This window comes from Pundamilia nyererei, unplaced genomic scaffold, assembly GCF_000239375.1.
Source record: "Pundamilia nyererei isolate P.nyererei 1_Seehausen unplaced genomic scaffold, PunNye1.0 scaffold00115, whole genome shotgun sequence".
NCBI classification, from domain to species: Eukaryota; Metazoa; Chordata; class Actinopteri; order Cichliformes; family Cichlidae; genus Pundamilia; species Pundamilia nyererei.
Genome location: NW_005187516.1, coordinates 322921 through 342934, shown reverse-complemented (window position 1 = coordinate 342934; position 20014 = coordinate 322921). Strand labels below are relative to the sequence as shown.

Sequence of the window (20014 nt, the reverse complement as noted above, 5' to 3'; positions counted from 1 at the left end):
ATATTCCAAAACCAGAGGTTTTCTGTAAGTTTATTTTTTCTACAACTTTTTTGGCTGTATGTATTCTTTCACTGCATTAGGATCAGAATATGCAAACATTTCATGTAAATTTCCCATCCAAAGATTTTGAGAGTAAATATATGAAAAAAAAGTCATTATAATGTAATACCTGTTTTACTTGGTAATAAAGAAGAGGAAATAAGAGTCATTTATCTCCTTCTCATTTGTTCAAAGATGTAAAAATATAACACCTACAGGCACATAACCCGTAACATTAAATGTACAACCTGGCGCTTCAGCGACACTGTAAATTATTGTTTGTCATAACTTAATAGTGAGGTCAAATAGGCTGAAAACCATCATCATCAGTCATCATGTTATATAAATAAACACTCCCAAGCAACTACAAAAACAGTCCTTAGTGGGATTATGGGAATTTTTTTACCCTGTCATGGTCTTATTCCTGCACATGACGACAGTTTATGAAGAAGGATGAAAAAGAGAATGAGCTGCCTAGTTAGTTAAAAATAAACTGTATTATAAGAATATACATAGATATAGATAAAAAGCTTAATTTACTCACATCCAGTTATTTACAAATCATTATCTTTTAATTTAATAGTTATCTTAATTAGATTTAATTATCTTTTAATATTTCTTTCATCTATTCCATATTCTTTTTAAAAATGTATTTAATACACTCTTATCCTATCTTAGAAGAGTGTTTTCCCCCACATATGTTTCTTTTAAGGATGCATTCAAGGATATAATTTTTCCACAGCAGCTATTTGCCGTAAAACACAGGTGTTGCTAATCACATAAATTAAGGATCTGTGCATAAACTGGCCAGAGCATGAATATTATATATTTTTTTATTGTGTTATATGATATTATTAGATTATTTGTAGCTCCTGTGTTTATCTTTTTCATGTCAGTATAACGTTTGTGAAAAGGGTATATTGTTGCCACCTCTGTAACTGTTATTATAATTATTGGCCTCCTTTAATAAAATGCGGGGTATCAAGCAAGAAATATTCAGAAATGGTACTTTTTACTGACATGAGCCTAAAGTGCTTTACAGGAAATAGTTTACCACAACACAACGTTAAAAAGGGAAGAAGATGGGAGATGAAAAGAGTACACAACTTTGCCTTTAACGTAAGGTAAGGTGAGCCTTAAAATTATATCTACTGTAAAATGTAATTAACTCAGCCTCTCGTTTCCAAGCTTGTCTCGGTCGTTCACCTCGCGAGACTTTAACAAGCACTTCACCGGAAACCCCTCCCACAGCTTAATAGACCGTTTCCATAACAACACCAAGCCATACCAGACGACTGGTTCGGCTTAGTTCAAGGCTGGTAAACTGGTAATTTGGCTCAGTATTCTAATTTTATAATCTGTAATCGATTTTGTAATTAAAAACTCTACTTTTCAAACTCGGTCTAGTGACTCTGAACGCAAATGACACATTTATGAGCGTATTTTTTTGTACTTTGTTAGGGTCTACGTGCGACATTCAGGTCATTCAGAACCCAAAAATAAGGAGAAGTGGGGATGTCCGATAAAGAAAAACAGCAAAGGAAAGAGAAGAGGGTAGTCAAGGTGCCTTCTAACGGGAGAGGCAAAGACACAACTGGCAGGACTAAGGAGTGAGTAGACTATTAAGATAATATGGGCCAGTGTCCATCTTTTAGCTTTTTAGCTTCCTGGTAGGTTATGAATGATTTTCAAAACAGCATTCCCAGTGCAGCATGTTTGGTTGTGAAACTGCTGGTCAGTCCACATGGCATTGGTCCTGGTATTCTCTTCAGCATGATTATGTCTTTCAGCTCTATAAGCACTGTGTCATACATTGATGAACTGGGCCACCATGATGACAATGCTCGCCTTGCTCCAACAATGGAGAACACCTACCAGATGGGTGAGTTAGCCTTTTTAATTGTCTACAAAACTGGGGCTGAGTTTTAGGTTCTGGGCATCACAGAACTGACAAATAAACTGAATATATTTTGTTTGATCATTTTAAGCAGAAAAGTAAAAATTCAGCCTCACAGTGGTAAAGAGTGGCCTACTGTTTTGTGTAGGATATAAATTGAGATGGACAAAAATATGAATTTTTCTTCTGTTCACATGCATCCATCATGTTTTTACCCCACCATCAAAACTACTAGACAAATATAAAATGGGATTTTTGTTAGTAATAAATGTTTTCTGGCTTTTTTCGCACCACAGGACCTTACAAACGCTTCCCTGCCAACGCTGCCACAGACATACTTAAAGACGTCCTTACCAGTTACCTCCAAGAGGAGAAATATGAAGTAGAGTGGTCTCAAAAAATGACCAAAACATTGTGCGAGGTAAATGAAGAATAGATGCAACTCTTTCTAAACATGTTTAAATTTCTCCATTATTCAGACTGACTCTTCTTCCAGGTAATAAGAGCTCGCGTGAAGGAACTAATGATCCCCAGATACAAAATTGTCATCCTGGTCCACATCGGCCAGCTCACCGGGCAATGCATGCAGATCAGCAGCCGCTGTCTCTGGGACACGTCTAATGACACTTTCGCCTCGCACTTCTTCAAGAACAGTTCTCTGTTTGGCGTGGCGAGTGTTTACGCTGTTTACTTTGAGTGAATTCTCTCTTTCTGTGCTCTGTTTTTGAGTAGTTGTAAAGAAATTTAAAACAAATCTTAACCAAACCTCACAGTGTGCTTTTTTTTACATTTTATTATTTTTTTTTACATTTTTGCACTCAGAAATGACGTCATCCTTACAGTGTTCTGTACAACAGAGATTATGCCGAATTAGGAGTAACTGTGACAGACTGAGAACTTCCTTGAGATGTTCCTCTGCTCTAGCAGAGCATGGACAGGTCGCTTTTTTGACAACCCTGTTGGCAGCACGTTCTCATCAAGGCCGCGTTTTGGTCCCGCAATTGACGTTCCATTACTGACACATCTATCCACTTTAGGAGGTTTGCCTCTCTGTTGACTGCCAAAGAGGTAAAAATATTTGTTTACTAGAAGTCTCTAATTTAGGTTAGATGAATTTAAAAAGGAAAATAGAGGTGAGTCCATACTGACCTTCTGGGAAAGTATCCTCTTCTCCCATAAATCTTCTCCACCTGGATCCTCCGCAGTTGAACACCACTGCCCTTAGAAAAGCTCGACCGCACAGCTTCAGTGTGTTGGCGCTCTCCTGTGTCTGAACCTGCGCCGCACACAACATGCACAGCAGCACGATGACCAACGGTAGGGATCTCATGTTGATGTTTCTCAGGACACGTCCCGATCGGGTCTTATATCGCACAGCCTTCCTCAGGTGTTTCCTGAGTAAATGCATTATCTATGCATTATCATTGGTGATCATCGTGTGCTTTTAACAGCGGATGTAAATCTGCCAATTTGGGATATGTGTGGGAATCTAAGTCACTGCAAAGATCGCTGATTGACTGCATTTTGGTAAATGTTAAAGGGAAAGAATTGCTCTTTTATGTACGAACTGCAGGGTTTTTATTGCCGTGGATTCAGCAAAGTATTTCATAATGGATCTCTTGAGATATGCGCCCTACGAGATAAAGAGGTGATTGCTCTCTGCATAGCAACGAAGAAGCACACACGGCCGCTATCACTGGCATAAATCAGTGATTCCACGGAAAGACAGTTGCTATTACCGGTACACTTGTTAAATCGAACCTATGTTCTGGGTTAGAGTTGTCATTGCTTGCCCGTGTTTATATGTCAACAGTGGAGGGGTGGTGTTATAAATCGATGTTTTATAGCCTGGTTCAGTTGGAAAAAGTGTAAAATTCGTTTGTTCTTTATGACATTTAAGGTTATTCATAACATCTGCTATGTTTCTCAGGGTTTTATGGGGAGTTTACACATACAGCACTCCTGTAAACTGTGACACATTCACAAATGTTATTTTAATATTACTGTGGCGGACACAGGTATTTCTTTTTAAAATACAGGGGATTTCTTTCTATAAATATAAGTGGGTTTCTTGTTTGCATAGTAATTTCTCGTGTCTTCAGAGAAGAACCCACAAAAGAAAAAGTTAAACAGATTTCACATACACCTTGTAATAATTATCTGATTTAGCAAATTAATATAACAAGACTGAATTCCAGTGGTACATATGTTCTGTGTCTATATGCAGTTTGTTACTAGCAGCATTTTGCAAAAAAATGTCCCTATTTCCTTAGCTGAATCAACAGAAAATAAAAAAGATAACATACTTTGGCAGACATAAAGTTGTATTTTTCCACCAGCAAGGTGTTTACTAAAGAACTATTAAATGCAAACTTTGCATATCTCTGCATAGTGTGTTGTGTGTCCTTAAGTTTTTGTGGAAACTGGACAAGTGGAGGACAAAAGAAGAATCCGGCCTGAAAAAGTGTCTCCAGCAAATGAACAGTATCTGAAAGTCATGTCCTTAAGAAATAGGAAAAAATCCAGCAAAGACTTCACACAGGATCCTAGAGATATATCTGGCACTACAGTTGATCCACCTACTGTTCACTGAAGCCTCATCTGAAATGGTCTCAGTGGAAGGGTGGCTGCCAAGAAGCCATTCTTAAGGAAAGGAATCAAGGAGAAAGGGCTGAGGTATGCCAGATCACACAATAACTGGACTGAAAATCAGTGACTACAGGTCTGATAGAGTGATGAATTCAAATTTGAATTTTACAGTTCAAATTAATGTCAGTATATACAGAGAAAGTCAGGGGACAGGTGCAACAGTGAGTGTCACAGCCATCTGTAAAGCAGAGTGGGGGCACTGTCATGAATTGGGGCTGAAATTCAACCATTGGTGTCAAAATTGATGTAATTATGAAAAAAAAGTGCCATCTGATTTTGTACCAACATGCAAGAGCATATGGACAGCATTTGATTCATGTTGATTCCAAACTCACTGCCAATTCAGTAAAAGCATACCTAAATAGAAAAAAAAAACACAGTACAAAAGTTATCAGTAAGTCAGTCATCGATTGGCCTCCCATGGTCCCAGACCTCAACATTACTGAAGCAGTGTGGGATCATCTTGACAGAGAACAGAACAAAAGGCAACCAACATCCAAAGAACAGCTTTGAATGTTCCTCAAGAAGCCTGGAGAACTATTCCTGAAGACTACTTCAATAAGTTACATTCCCTAAGAGAGTTCATGCTGTGTTGAAGAATAAAGGTGGTCATATAATTTTTTTCAGTTTATTCCAAAAGCTTTTCCACAATTTGATAATATCTCCTGCAAAACTTTAGATCTGTATCTGAGCTCTGGTGGACAGCTTAGGTCCAAACCAGTTAGAACCTCCACACCAGGACACTGGCTGCACACCTTCTTTGTCACATACATCGCCATCACCTTTAGCCTCTGTGTCTGTATTCTCCCTGATAAGAACATAAAACCACTATCAGAAGAAGAAACATGTGACAGTGGAGACATTACAGAAAACATTTGAAAATAATATTTTTAATTTACATTTAAAAGCTGGCTCCATGGTATAGTGGTATTTGATGCCTATGGAAGCCTTTATGAATAAGTGAGAAGCTGAAAGTAATTTTAAATATAAAAGCTGAATATAATACAGTAAAAGGCTTTATAAATTTAAATGTTCCGAATTAAATAAAACACAATGAAAAATTTCCGTTACAATCAAACTAATTTTTTTTTTGTGTTAAGCTTGCTGTTATAGGAGTACATTACTACATCACTGCTTGCGGTCACTCAGTTTTTCTATGGAGACGTAGGTGGGCGGGGCTCCACATACGGGAACTACCGCTGACCCCCGACTTGACCCTGTAGGATTGCGAACATGGCGGAGGTAAGAAAGTGAAATAAATATTCGGAAAAAATAAATTTATACTACGGGATAGTTACTTCAGTCGAATATTCACACTGTTTGTGTGTTGTAGTTTAAGTGTACGAAATTAACTGTGGGATGTTTTCGCTGCTAAATAATGAGCATTTCTCGACTCAGGCATGTTTATTAAACTTCGGGTTTAGCTAACATTAGCGACGCTAGCCCCGTTTGGAGGTAGCAGCAGCGTTAGCGATGTTACTCCGCGGTTTTCTTCGAAAATACTTAACTGTGTATGATATTTTTTATTCAGCCGTGTGGCGGATTTTTATGCTTGGAGATATTTTATGGGTTATTTTTAATCGTTATTTGTTGCCTCTTGATACCAAGCCTAACTTGGACGCGTTAGCATAAATATCTAAAGGAGAATTAACTAGCTTGGAACTTCTCTTGTAAGTTAGCGAGCTGAGAAAATTTACCTAGTAAGCACTTGGCTGTTGGCGCTAAGTTTGGGTGATTGCCGGTGATATACACGGCGCTGTACCTGTGACATTTCAATCAGCGAGTTGCTAAATAAATGTTCCCACAGGAACCGGTGACAGTATTCTTTGTTTCAGTTTGTGTTGAACTGCAGTCAGCTTTAGGACAGGGTCGGGCGCGCTTTTCCCCAGCTCCCGTTTACAGTCCTCTGTCAAAGGAACTAGAATATGTCAAGTTAATCAGCAGTGAGCTTTTTTTATGTTGTTGTTGTCGTCCATCTAATGACGTATTGCATCTGATGCAGTTTTTTTTTAATAGTATTTAAAAAATAAATAAATTATATTTTAATTTGTTGCTCTTTTTCTGTTTTTCAGCCCTCCCTCGGGAATTCGAGCCCAGGTAATTTACATGCAGTTGGAGGCTTTCTGTAGTTGTTTGGTCGAAAGACACTGATTTGAAATCTTTTGTCTATCAGACACGGATTCATTTTGATTTTGACATTGATCGATATTAATCGTGTTCTGTGGTTTGTTTGTTTTAAAAAATATGATTAGTTTGAAACGGAAAATAAATGTATCAAGTTTTTAGGCTTAGGTACCCTCTATGTTTAAGACAACACTGTTTTTTCCTGTACTTATTTTGAAATGAGAAATTAATATTACAAAATACTAATTTAAAAAATAAGTCCGTACTTCTTAATCGGTACATTTTGCTATTATTAGTATTTTTTTAAGCATTGTACTCACCACACCAGCTGCCTTCATCATCTGAAAATTTCTGTGATCTTGACATCACTGTCACAGTTTTTGTATATTACGATATTAAATAACAATGTTATACTAAATAAGATTTCTGATGTGGTATCTCATGTAATGTGGTCGTTTCAGTTCTGCACGCACACACCGTGGAGATTATCAACAATAGCACCTTCAGTAAAAGGCTGATTGCATCAATGTGCAAGTCTGAGCCCTTTTATAACAGTTACTATAAGAATGTTTAATGCATAATAGTAATAATGATTTTATTGATATGTTTGCATATTTGAACATGTTAGCTGGCAGTTTTATTTATATATTATCAACTGATTTATTTAGGAGTTAATATTTTGCTGGTTGGGATATGTGGTGTTATGATTGTGTTGAAACTTCTATGGCAGTGTAATTTTGTGTAGAGGATTCATAAAGGTTCTCTGTCTGATAAGAAATTGCAGTGCAGCCAGTGTAAAAAGTTTTAAAAAAACCCATGAAGTTGAAGTTAAACTGTCAGCCAGCACTGTGAAAAAGGCTTCATCATCATCCTCCATGTGTTCAGCTTCTTATATGTTAAAGACAGATCTGCTAATGTTAGCTGAAGCTCCTTTGGTGAATCAAGCACAATATAGTCTTCAGCTTTTAGATATATTTTGCCTTTGACCGGGTGTTTTCTCAGATGAGATGTGTTACTGTGGCCAGCTTTGCATTTTGCACTACAGATGTAGCAAAGAGCAGAGCAGTGGCTAAAATTAGGCACTGATTGATTTAGTGCTGTCCGTACTACAGTCCTCTGCAGTACTGAAGTAAAAAGTCCTTAGTTTAGTGCACAGTACTTCAAGTAATCCTATGTGGGTATTCAGTTTGTAAGTAGTTCAACATTTATATAATTTAGAATATAATATTTAACAAATTAAACCATAAAGTAACATTTCAGCCGCCCACACTCATACAGTATATGTGAAGATATGCAAATAAAAATACTGAGTGATTCTTTAGAGCTTTACAATTTGTTGCAATTTGTCCTTAAATGAAGATTAAATTCTGTCATATTTTCCTTCTAAATTTCCATTGCCTCTTTCATGCTTCCTTTCATAGGAGGTTCAGCAGGTTCCGATGACCATGATTTTGACCCATCAGCTGAAATGCTTGTCCATGACTTTGACGATGAGCGCACCCTGGAGGAGGAGGAAATGATGGAGGCATCAGATGAGACCAATGCCAATGAGATTGAAGATCTTACACGGGTTTGTGTCAGGAGATCATATTTGGTTTGGTCAGGCCCATGGGGTAAATAAAACACTAGTGTAGTTCAATGTTTATTTTCACAGTCTGTAAGGGAATAATCCTGAGTTTCAAATAGTGTTTGAAAACACTATTTTTTTGGGGGTGGTGGTGGTAATGGATTGACCCAGCCAGAACAATAGTGTAGCTCTACAGCAGGCAGTACAGAGAGAGACAGAGTTGAATGGTTTAGTTGTAAATACTACCATACTGAGTGAATGGATAACAGCTGGCTAGCTGAAGGTACACTAGTGTTAAAACATAATGTTTTCCAGTTACTTTTTTACTTTTGTTTAACTTTGTTTAATTCTGCTAACTTATTCAATGGCTCCACGGTGTAGTGGTTAACACAGCTGCCTTACACATGAAAGATCCCTAGGTTGTTTCTGGGAGGAGACACAAATCCAGGCTCAGGGAATCGTAACGTAAATGTGCTTCTGGTATTTAAGCCGGACTAATTATATCTTTATGTATTAGCCGTTTTCAGACATATTGGCATTTTTAATGGCCGACAAAACAAATATGCCTCAACCGTGTTCTGACTGTTGATGTTGTATAGTTTATCCATCAGATGCAACTTCTTGGTTGGCAGCACCTGTTTGGAATGCCATAAATATAAAAACATATGAGCAGAGTCAGGCAGAGCAATAAAGAGTAATCCACACCTCTAACAGTAAAACAATCTTATTTTTAAGCTGTGTTGTCTTCTAAGGACTAATAAATACATATAACTTGTGTTAGGGCAATCTACCTGTTTCGTATTTCTGAAAGAAAAAAAAATCAGCTGCTATATTAGATTTTTTTTAAATCCTAAAATAACATCTTGCATTGGGTTGGTTTCTACCTAATCCTGGTCCCAAGCCTGGATAAATGGGAAGCTTGTTTCCAGAAGGGCATCTGCCATATGCCAAATCAAACATCCACCAGTGTGACTCAATGGGAAATAGGAGCAGACCACAAAATTTCACTTTCCATTTAAGTTAATTCATGGTGGAATAATTAAACAACAACCGTGTGGTAGTGGTTGTAGGGAGAGTTGCACTCTAAGCTCCATTTTGCACTACTTTGTATTTTGGTCAGTAGATGCCACAGTCTGTGGAACCTCACCTGCATTGACTGACTACACAGAATAGATAATGAATAACTGGGTAGTGGGAAATGCAGCACAGGTCCCCGATAATTTGATTATTTTTCATTTCTAGTTGAAGAAATTGTAACTGTTGTTATTCCATGTTTTTCACAGCATAGCTCGCTCAGGGCTGAAATGTTTATTCTGTATAATTGAACTTCAATTTCTGTTTATGTCTCACTGTGTAAGTATGTAGACTTTTTAAGACAAGTTCATGCAGCAATGATTTTCATTGTATTGGTTTGAACCTAACAGTTTGAACCTTTAAAGTCTATTTTGTTCAGTTTTTTCAAAGAAAAATCAAACTTTAAATGTATTTAAATGTAACACCCAAGCATCAGTAAACCAATCTGCTTTTAATAGGAGGGAGAGATGCCTATTGATGAGCTGCTGAGTCTGTATGGTTATGGGGGCGGCAGATCACCAGCAGATGAGGATGAGGAGGAAGAGGAAGAACCAGAAGAAGAGGAGGATGATGAGGAAGAGGATGAGGAACTTGACAATGATGAAAGCAGCAGAAGCACGGGCGAGCTGAAAAGAAATGAGGTATGTTTTGGAGGGCTTGTGTGTCATTCCCCTCTGTGCCTACAACTGTATGTACATCTTGTGAGTCTTTCCTCTGAACAGAATGTTAAAGGTCTATCCTTTAAGCTTGGGTCCTCTACCAGAGGCCTGGGGGCACAAGAGTCCTGCGTAGTATCTTAGCTGCCGGCGTGGACACCTAAGTTTGGGAATAACATGAGAATGAGGCAACATAAGATTTTTAAATTCATACCATAAGTGCATCTACGAAAAATCTCAGTTGAATTAGAATCCTGGTGACCTCAAGGTCAAGATCAGAAGTAAACTTTTCTGAAACTTACGTACAGATTTATACCATAGGTGCTGGAGGCTGAGGAATGGCTCTGGGGGCTGCTGGTAAATTTTTTTTACCTCACAGAGTGTGGCTAGCACTACTATAATGGAAGGCTCCTTTGCCACCAGGCAGCATAGCCATCAGTCTTCGAGGCCAATAGAATCTACTGTGAAGCAAATCGCCCAACTCTGGTGGGCAGTATTGCTTTGTGATGGGGGCGTTGTTGCCACTCTGTTTCTCTGTACTATTGAGTAAGTGAGGACTAAGGGTGTGGTCTGTGTAAAAGAAGGGATAAAAACAATATAATGAGACATTCATGCAAATCAGCCATTATCTTTCACTTACGTGATATTGTCAGGTAAAGTTGTGGTTATAAAATCACACAAACATGCGGGGGCTTTGAGTTCTGTTAGAGAAAGAAGCACCCACACAGAGCTACACATGCATGCTGGATTTTTGTCAAGAGTGGCAGATGATTTTTGAAATTGTTTAAACTTTTCTAACTTTTTGTGATTTGCTTTGTTTGTTTGTTTTTCAGAGTGAGGATGTGAAGAACTCATTGGAACAGGCAGGTGAGACCCAGGCAGCCTCAGAGGGTCGCACGCGCTCAGTCAGGTCACTCGGCACAGCAGAACTTATTCGCCCTCAGAAACTCAAGTACTTTGAAAGTATGTGTTGTACTGCTAATACATTTTTCTTATCTTCCTTCTTTTTACTTGTGTTGTTTTATATTTGTAAACAGCTGGATAAGTAAATATCACATTATGTCTCAGGCAATAATGATGCCGAGGAGGAGTCAGATGAAGATGAAGATTATGTTCCGTCTGAAGACTGGAAAAAGGTAAAGCAAAAAAGACATGTGCACCATCAGATGAAGCTGAATTCATTTGGCCGTCTCTGTGATGAGCTGCTGACTTACAATGTCACCACTGCAGAATTATGAGTTTGTTGTTAACTTAATACTGAATACTATATGTTATTTATGTATCTATTTTAACTGTAAAAAAACAGCGATTTAGGCTATGTGAATTGATAAATTTTATATGTATGTGTAAACATTTAATAAAATAAATACAAATATTTGCCATAAAAGAAATCCAGATCTTTTTCTGTGCTCTTAGTACACTTCTGAAATAATCATGGGGCTACACTCAGTGTGAATGATGTTTTTCCCAATAGGAGATTATGGTGGGTTCCATGTATCAGGCAGAAACTCCTGTGGGTCTGTGCAAATACAAAGACAATGAGAAAGGTAAGTTGGGTTTTTGTGTATTTACACCATAACCTTTCTCAGCCTTCCTGGATCCAGATAAACTGAGGAGGCTTAAAAATGTTGATGTCTTGCCCTTCGTTTCATTTGAACCTGTACTTTCAGTTTACGAAAACGATGACCAGCTGTTGTGGAACCCCGAGTGTCTTCCTGAAGGCAAAGTTGTGGAGTTCTTGACAGAGGCTTCCAGGCGGACGGGAGAGGAGAAAGGAGTGGATGCAATCCCAGAGGGATCCCATATCAAAGATAATGAACAGGTGACAGCAGCTCTTCTGTAGCTTGAATCAAATCACACAAAGCAGATCACGTGCTGTTATGTATAACTGTCGTCTAATCTAAACCTGCTTGTCTGTATCCTGCTGGTAGGCATTGTATGAACTGGTGAAATGTGACTTTGACACAGAGGAAGCTTTAAGAAGACTTAGATTTAATGTAAAAGCAGCCAGAGGTAAGCAACCTATGCTCACAGATGTTCTTCACATTTTGTTCTTGTCTATGTAGCCCTCTGCATTTTGAATTTTCTTTTAAAAAACAGTTGAATTCAAATGAAACATTAACACTTATGACTCTCTGTAACAGAGGAGCTCTCTGTCTGGACTGAAGAAGAATGTAGAAATTTTGAACAAGGACTGAAAGCTTATGGGAAAGACTTTCATTTAATACAGGCCAACAAGGTGAGAGAAAAACACATTAGTTAGAGATTTCTGCTTCTAACATGGCGCTAACATGAGATGTTTACTGTCAGGTGTTTTCTGGATACTTAGGGTTGGAATCTGCTTCATTTGAACCTTTTTGCTTTTTGAGACCAGTAAAATTGATTTGTTAAGATTTTAAAATGTCTGCAAATCATTTGACTTTTGTCCAGTTGCTAAGCTCTTATTTGATTTGTCTCTTACTTGAATCTGTCCTGAAACTGTGTCTTCAGGTGATGGTAATAATGGTCATTTCATGTCTGCTGAATTAAATCTTTCAGGTGAGAACTAGGTCTGTAGGAGAATGTGTGGCCTTTTATTACATGTGGAAGAAGTCTGAGCGTTATGATTTCTTTGCACAGCAAACCAGACTTGGGAAAAGGAAATACAACCTTCACCCCGGTGTCACGTAAGTTAACTTTTAAAAAAGTGTATGCAATTTTGAAGAACATTGCTCATAGAAAATTAGTAATGGAAGAATGTGCAACCTCCACCGACTGTGAGGTTGCTTATGTAAAAATCTTCTTTTTTAAGTATTAAGAGCTTTGCAAGTGCTTGGTTAAATTCCCTTTGTCACCAGTGATGGCCACATTATTATAAAATAGTCTGCTGAGGCAGCGTACCTGAAACTGGTTGTTGATCTTCTGTTGTGTCTTGTCTGCTGCTTCCTTCTGTTCCTTAGTGGTCATCAGTTGTTCTCATTTTCTGGCTTGAACATCTCTCGGAGTTGTCTCTTCTTTACGGTTAGTTCAGTGGACTGGCAGAAAGAATCAAACCCGGTTTATAGAAGCCATCGCATAAGTGAAGCTATAGATTTAATGTCGTAGAAACCACCCACAGTCACTGTCAGACTGGGGAGGGACACCTGACCACACAGACTGCTAAACCATATGAACAGTTTAGGTTGTGTAACAGACTGTGTGCATTGCTTTCTGTCATCAGTGACTATATGGACAGATTACTGGATGAGACGGAGAGTGCGACATCCAGCAGGGCAGCATCGCCTCCTCCCACCACCTCCAACAGCAGCGCCAGCCACTCGGAGAGAGAAGACAGCAGCAGTCAGAATGGTGAGCTGATACACATGATGAGTGCACCACGTTTATCCTAAAATATAACCAGCCTTTCATTTAATGAGAGTTTTGGGTAAGAGACAAGAATTTAAGACAAACTATGATCCTGTGCTTGAAAACTGACTCAAAGTTACTCTAATCATCACTTAAATATTCAATACAGTCATTCATATGCAGTGATGGGAATAACGGAGACTAACGGCGTTACTTTTTCAGTAACGAGTAATCTAACTAATTACTATTCCTATCGTTACAACGTGTTACAGTTACTAACAAGAAAATGCGGTCCATTACTATTTTTTCAACAAACAGACGGTTGAAGCTGTGTTCAGCTTACCGCATCTTCTATCAGTTGCACGCAAGTAGCTGACTATGTAAGTAATCTGGATGCTACAGCTTTAAGCAGCTGCGCGCTCCCGCGGACGGTAACCACGATCACTGTCTAGCACAACACCTGGAGCTGAGGGGGCAAAACAATGGCATGAGTGCTGCTGTTTGATTGAGGAAGAATAAAGGAGTCGTGGTAAGCCAATCACATGACCACTTAAAGACAAAGCAACAAGGTGATATATATACCAGTTTATAATGGTGTTAATAGGCCACGTAAAACCAGAGTCATGATAAACAATATATATGCGGCGTTTTTTCCTCAATAGTTTCGTCACGTTTACTGTCTAAGGACAGCGCAGCGAGCACGCTCCGCTTATGAGCAAAAAATTTAAAAAACAAAACAAAACGGGAAGTTTTAGGAGTGACGGCGAGAGAAAAAGAGAGAGAGCGAGTTTTGAGATGTGAGAGATTTGTGACGTTTAGCGTGTTTTGGGTGTGTAGTTAATGTGTTGTCTTGTGTAGTTAGTGTGTAGTGTTGTGGATAGTTTTGTGTTGTGTGTCAGAACAATGAGGCGACTGCTGTCTCCAGGTAGAAAAAGGAGTGATACACCTGCTGCTGTCAGACCTGCAGGTATCAGGCTGTGATGTTCTCCTTTATAGTGGACAGAAATTATTGTTTGGAGTGGCACAAATGGTAATTTGTGTGGCATCTTATTGAATGCAGAACTGCTGATTGTTCTGTAAATAGTTTGAAATGGTTATTTAAAAAAGGACGATAAAAGGTAAATGGATGCAAATAACTTTGTTTTTTGCAAAACTTGTGCGTAGGATTTTAAAATTGACAATTTATATTTGCATTTAAAGTTATGAAATATGATTCATTAAACATGTTTGTGGTTGTTACAGTGAACTTTTTCTACTCTGATTTTATGTTTTTTGTGCTGAAAAGAATGATACCAAACAAGGCAAAGTAAATCGTTTTTAAAGGTAAAATGTGGAGGGAAAATCAAAAGTAGTTAAAAATGGCCAATTATACCCTGGACCCCAGAGGGTTAAACGTTTTTTTTTTTGTTTTTTTTTAAAGTAGCGCAGTAGTTACTTTGCAAGTACTTAATTGCTTTTAGAATGTTGTAACTCAGTTACTAACTCAGTTACTTTTTTGAAGAAGTAACTATAATTAATTACTTTTTCAAAGTAACTTGCCCAACACTGTTCATATGTAGTTTACATAGACCACTTTTGTCCCCCTCACACCTCTATTCTGCTGCATGGTTGGGTGCAGCAATCATCAGGACAGAAAGAATGTTTTTTAAATCACTTTCCTGTTGTTTCAGATAGAGACCATGAAAAAACAAAACAGTTAACGGATACAGACATCAGATAAATAGTATGACAGTAAAACAATTATAAGCTACTTGAATTTTAAAATCACCAGTCATTTCAAACAATATGACCATTTAAAATTTTTAGATTTGTAATTTCAGTTTTTGCTAGTTTCTTTCTATCTCCTTCATCTGTCTCCTCCACTTCCACTCTCGCCTCACCGTCTCCATCTCATTCTCTTCCTCCTAAACTGAAGTTAGAGTTCTAAAAGAAGTAATCCTACATGAATTAGTTATCGTCAGCAGATCAGCCACATAACCCTCCCGTCTCCGGACAGCTGACAAGAGATGGCTAAATAGCAACATAACATTCAGCTAATATTAGACTTCACCGGCCTAAAACTCTTTAAGTACTTATAAACAGCTTGATTACCTTCTCACATCACAAGAGTTTATTTGCTAAGTGTGAGATCCACTTCAAAAAAGTGTCAGAAACACCTGTGAATGGCAGCAAACTGGAGCTTTTCCAGTGGCAGTCTCCCACTGAAAACGCTACATCCAGATTTACCTACCTGGATGATTGAGAATTCATCAAGACGTTCCTCTGAGTATATACACTTGTTTGTTTACTCATAGATGCCATGGTTTATCGCATCTACATAATGTTTAGTAGGTTTTTCACTGTGTTTCAGGATTATTACATGTCCAAAATGGCTGACAAGTAATGTGCCATGATCACGTCTGTAAATACTCTGCATGAAGGTTGCACTTCCTGTAAATGGTGGAATCTCAGGAACCTGATCGAAAACATCCGACAACACCTGAATGGCTTTTTTTTTTCTTAAACTTGTTAAATATGTCTAACCCCGTGTTTCATCTTTCTTCGTTAGGTGTTGCAAGCCACACGGTGGATGGTGCTCAGTTGCCACCAGCAAACCAAGTCAAATCTGAGGGCGTTCAGTCCAACGGTCCGTCCCATCCTCCAGAAGCTCCGCCTCCACCTTCAGACAGCAACTCCAACGGCTGCAGCCAGCCCACTGCACCCACCCTCGACAGAAATGGCTCCCTGGAGCCTCTGCTAGACCACAGGGACACAGCACCCGACAGGCCGGCCAAGAGGTGCAGGACGGAGGCAGAGCCCGTGTGCCAAAGCGAAGTGGAACCATCCAGAACGCAGGAGAATTGATGGCTTCACAGCTGAGCAGCGTTGACTAACAGACACTGACTTGGGGGTGAAAAATGTTTGTACTTCTCCAGTGATGGGTAGATTTAGTGGGGCAGAGGATGAGGAAAATGAACCCTACTGACCCATGAGCATAGCATCTCCTGACAGAGAAAGACAGACTGGCTTTGAGGTCAAAGGTCACTGAAAATCACATCTTGAAGAACAGCCAACCGAGGTCCTCCAGGAGGGGTGGCAGTTACCCCCCCACCCGACGTCCTTCCATCCCATCAACCCCCCCAAGCTCATCCCAAAGTATCATAGCTAGATAACGTCCATCAAAACATCCCCAGCCTCCCTTTTTGGAGCCTGACAAAATTTTGCCAAGAATTCCCTTTTTCTATTTGTTCTTAAAGATAATAAATCACCTTCGATATTTTTTTACACAAGATATTTATATTTTTTAACAAAAGTAAATAAATCCTAGTCTAATGATGGGTGATTGCCATTGAAGCCATTTGCTTGCTGTTATAAGGATTTGATGAAACAGGACATGTCTAAGTGATTACATGCTTACGCTAGAATAAAGATGCTTAGTAAAAACAAGAGGAATAGGCTGGTGCTGTAGCTAGTTCTCACTTTAGTTGCACTTTGATTGTATGTTTCCCATCTCTATCAATGAGATGTGGCGTCAGAACCCAGCAGAAGTCCATGTTCACTCCTTCACTTCTTTCTCTGGCTGTTTGTTTCAGATAAATAAACCAGAGGGTGACTCCTCCTGCAGGTTTGTTTGTGTAAAGCAGCTGACATCAGTGATGTCCTGTATTATAAGTCACCATGTAGAAGATCTCTGTATTTTTGAATTTTCATAGTCGGTGCATTGCTCAACACTTTGTTTTTACTAGTCAGAATGTGATTTTTCATGTAAAGTTTGTATAGATTTCTTACCTCGAGCGGTTTTATAACTGTTTGTCTGTATTTTCTGGTCTTCGTTGTAGGCTGTGCTTTTTGTTGGAAAACTTCCTACTTTTGTTTCTCCAAAACGGTTATAATAATAAAAAACTAATTAGCCATTCCTCTTTCCTTCTGTTTGGCAGTGCTTCCCTTTTCTGTGTGATGTTGATTCAGAGAGTTCGTTGCAAAAAAAGCTCCTTCTTGTGTGCAGCTTTGAATATGCAGATTCTTTTTAAAACCAGAGCTTAGTTTCTGTCATTCCTCAGTAATTGGCTTCCACACAGCAGATTTCCAGGAGTAAAAGTGACCTGGCTGATGTGAAGGTGTCATTATTAGGTGAAAGAACCTAATAATGTTTTGGTACAGTAGCTGTTCAGCGTAACGATTAAATGTTTTATTTTATATTCCATCATTGAACGTGCATTCAGAAGATAAGAGGAGTTTGTCTCAAATAATGTTAATGGGTTTTTTTGTTTGGACAATATTGTCTTTTATTTCTATGTAAATGATGGCGTGAATAAAAATAAAGTGTATTCCAAGGCTGGCTATGACTTGAATAATACTGACATTTCATTGAATTACTGTGCTAAATAGAGTCAATAACAGAATAACAACAGCTTCATTGGAAAATTATTTATGATGTACAGTTAATTCCGAGTTATGTATTGAAACAGAACTGGAAAATAGATATTTAATTTGGAAATGAATGAAAATGAACAATTATAAAAATTAAGTTCATATAGTCTTTTGGTTGCTCCTTTCAGGGATCACCACAGCAGATTGTCCTCTCTCATGGCTGAACAACCTTCTCTGTGTCCTCTTTCACTACATCCACGAGTCTTCTGTGTTTGCCACCACTCAAAAACATTTCCACATAGAAGACGACAAACGAAAATTTTGCTGAAGTTCTTCCGTCCCAGGCGGGGTTTCACTCTTTGGTTTATGCCTTTTCTGTTAAAATTTAAAAAGCAGTTAACTTCAGAGACTCGTCCACTTTGTGTAGGATCCTCTGAACTCGTACAGTGAAAAACAATGTAGTTTTTCACAGTGTAAAAACTATATTGTTAAATTCCAAACATCGATAAGGTGAAACCTTGTGTGGCTTTGACTCATTTTAACTGTTCTTACTTGATTGCTCCTGTGTGAAGGTGATATAGGAGTACACCAAGCTCCCAGCAATGCTGTGGGAAACAAAGATGAGAAAATGTGCTCCTGTATTTATTTTTTTTAATCGAGTATTGGACTTTTTCCTATCACAGACATTCTAAAACATGGGCAGAGCTTCCAGTTTGGAAAAATGAAGTAAAGGTGGAAGTGGCTTAAACCTGTATTCTATCTGAACGCCACCTAACAGCTTTCTTCCTTGACCACTCTAATAAACACTTTCCTGATGAGTTTATGGCTCAGTCGCTGGGTCATACTAAAGTGGGGAAAAAATAAAGTCTGTTTTATAAATATTGGTCATAACATGTTGTTAAAAATTAGGATATGAAATTAGGACAGTTTCTAACAGGATTATCTGTGGTGACAAATCGTTTATTCAGTTGATTTTATTTATATAAATATAACTGGTTTCACGGTGCACCCGCCCCACATCATGACACCAAAAAGCATTCACCTTCGAAGTCAAACTTGTGCTTTTTGATTGTGGTGGTAAGCTACAACTTGTACTTTTTGGGCAAATCTGTATCTGTTTTTGATTTGTGTCATCATTTTCTCAAGTTTCACTAACACTTGGCAGTTAGTTGGAAAGTGTCTGCTGACAAGTTGACAAACTATTCCAAACTACTGGCGATCTACTGGCTATCAAAGCAATCACAAGGAGGTGTTTGGTGCAGCACCCTCTTTGCAACTGATTTCATTGGCAACAGCCAGCAGTCTTCAGAAACGAATTGCCAGCTAGCTGGACTACACCGGGACACAGTTTTTAGGGGTTTGCCATCCAATCTCTAGCCCTCTTAGCCTTTGAGAATGAAGTCTGAGCTCCTTCCTCCACCCATGTCTGCTATGCTTCTGCAAGCCACTTTGCAACCCTCTTCAGCTCCTCTCTTTGCTGCATCTGAATGAATCAATGCCCTATCTGGTGTTCAGTGAAGTTTACTGCCAATCTCCTCTCATACGCTTTCCACTTATGTCTGGACACACAAGGAAGCCCCAGAACAAAAATATCTCGATCATCTTTGAACTGCACTGGTCCTAAATCAGCTCAACAGTTCAGCTGTTGAATCTGTCTTACCTGATGTTCAGACCTATAAAGTTAGTCCAGGTGAATATGTAGTCCCCTCCAAACACCATTCCAATGTATGTCACGAGGATATTCTGTGGATGTCGCAGGGAAAGTCACTGCACATGTACGCACTACACATCAAACTGTGAGCGTGAGCCAGCCTGAGATGACTCACCTTAATACAGCCAATGATGGAGGTGGTGAGTGCGGAGTTGTACTGTGTGCACAGCATGATGGAGTACATCAAAATAAATCTGTGGAATTAAGCGAAGCAGAGTTAGATGAAAAGACCAAAGTGGGCAATCATGGAATAAACAATGACGATTAGGCGTCTACTTTACCCCATGACACAGGAGAGCACAAACTGCACAGCAAACATGCGATCAGACCAACCATTATACTCCAGCCCCTGTACCCGAACACCCACGCACACACACACACACAGCACTGATTATCTGAGCTCTCTGACTCTTAAGTCTTACAAACCAATCAGTGTTTGAAAACTTACCATTTGCAAGTCCCCTGAGTAGTAAGCGTACGCCAGAGTGGGGAAAATCATTATCAAAGCATTGTAATAAAGAAGACCATATTTGCCCAGCTCCTGTGTGGATGGGAGAAGATGACCCTTTAAAGTCTTCATGACAAACAGCCAGTGTATATACTGTGTGACCTGCTGCTCTGCT

The 20014-nt window shown here is 38.8% G+C and overlaps 4 protein-coding genes across 5 annotated transcripts in view; 2 read left to right on the top strand and 2 right to left on the bottom strand.

Annotated features, from left to right (window-relative positions):
• The first annotated feature begins 1280 nt into the window (after positions 1-1280).
• Positions 1281-2690, top strand: dynlt5 (dynein light chain Tctex-type family member 5). Its single transcript, XM_005741893.2, has 5 exons — positions 1281-1366; positions 1501-1649; positions 1830-1921; positions 2233-2357; positions 2433-2690. The coding sequence occupies exons 2-5, from the start codon at positions 1555-1557 to the stop codon at positions 2634-2636; spliced, it is 516 nt and encodes a 171-aa protein (XP_005741950.1). The 5' UTR covers positions 1281-1366; positions 1501-1554; the 3' UTR covers positions 2637-2690.
• Positions 2691-2733: 43 nt separating this feature from the next.
• On the bottom strand, positions 2734-3498 carry LOC102202892 (relaxin-3-like). The gene is made up of 2 exons (XM_005742013.1): positions 3066-3498; positions 2734-3009 (listed from the first exon to the last, which is right to left on the bottom strand). Exons 1-2 carry the CDS (start codon positions 3342-3344, stop codon positions 2857-2859), a joined length of 432 nt encoding a protein of 143 aa, XP_005742070.1. The 5' UTR covers positions 3345-3498; the 3' UTR covers positions 2734-2856.
• Positions 3499-5754: 2256 nt separating this feature from the next.
• mier1b (mesoderm induction early response 1b, transcriptional regulator) lies at positions 5755-17225 on the top strand. Of its 2 annotated transcripts, none has more exons than XM_005741892.2 (13): positions 5755-5827; positions 6658-6682; positions 8131-8279; positions 9809-9991; positions 10840-10969; positions 11075-11142; positions 11481-11553; positions 11677-11828; positions 11938-12019; positions 12151-12245; positions 12626-12672; positions 13206-13333; positions 15879-17225. In XM_005741892.2, the coding sequence occupies exons 1-13, from the start codon at positions 5819-5821 to the stop codon at positions 16172-16174; spliced, it is 1437 nt and encodes a 478-aa protein (XP_005741949.1). In that variant the 5' UTR covers positions 5755-5818; the 3' UTR covers positions 16175-17225. The 2 variants fall into 2 exon arrangements, with proteins under 2 accessions (XP_005741949.1, XP_005741948.1); XM_005741891.2 differs by having other exon boundaries at positions 12545-12672.
• A 313-nt stretch (positions 17226-17538) lies between these two features.
• LOC102202598 (UDP-N-acetylglucosamine/UDP-glucose/GDP-mannose transporter-like) overlaps positions 17539-20014 on the bottom strand; it is a 4047-nt gene continuing 1571 nt past the window's right edge. The window contains exons 7-12 of the mRNA XM_013913098.1: positions 19840-20012; positions 19673-19740; positions 19507-19585; positions 19341-19423; positions 18233-18285; positions 17539-18055 (exon numbers count right to left, since the gene is read on the bottom strand). Of these exons, the coding sequence (XP_013768552.1) occupies positions 18045-18055; positions 18233-18285; positions 19341-19423; positions 19507-19585; positions 19673-19740; positions 19840-20012 (467 nt within the window). The 3' untranslated portion in view covers positions 17539-18044. The remainder of the gene's footprint in view (positions 18056-18232; positions 18286-19340; positions 19424-19506; positions 19586-19672; positions 19741-19839; positions 20013-20014) is intronic.

Coding starts and splice junctions, on each gene's coding strand:
- mier1b (XM_005741891.2), top strand. Junction 12,673..13,205: donor AACCTTCACCCCGGTGTCAC/GTAAGTTAACTT, acceptor TTCTGTCATCAG/TGACTATATGGACAGATTAC. Junction 13,334..15,878: donor AGACAGCAGCAGTCAGAATG/GTGAGCTGATAC, acceptor TTTCTTCGTTAG/GTGTTGCAAGCCACACGGTG.
- LOC102202892 (XM_005742013.1), bottom strand. CDS start 3,344: ATGCATTTACTCAGGAAACACCTGAGGAAGGCTGTGCGATATAAGACC. Junction 3,010..3,065: donor GTCAGTATGGACTCACCTCT/ATTTTCCTTTTT, acceptor TAAACAAATATT/TTTACCTCTTTGGCAGTCAA.
- dynlt5 (XM_005741893.2), top strand. CDS start 1,555: ATGTCCGATAAAGAAAAACAGCAAAGGAAAGAGAAGAGGGTAGTCAAG. Junction 1,650..1,829: donor ACAACTGGCAGGACTAAGGA/GTGAGTAGACTA, acceptor TATGTCTTTCAG/CTCTATAAGCACTGTGTCAT. Junction 2,358..2,432: donor TGACCAAAACATTGTGCGAG/GTAAATGAAGAA, acceptor CTCTTCTTCCAG/GTAATAAGAGCTCGCGTGAA.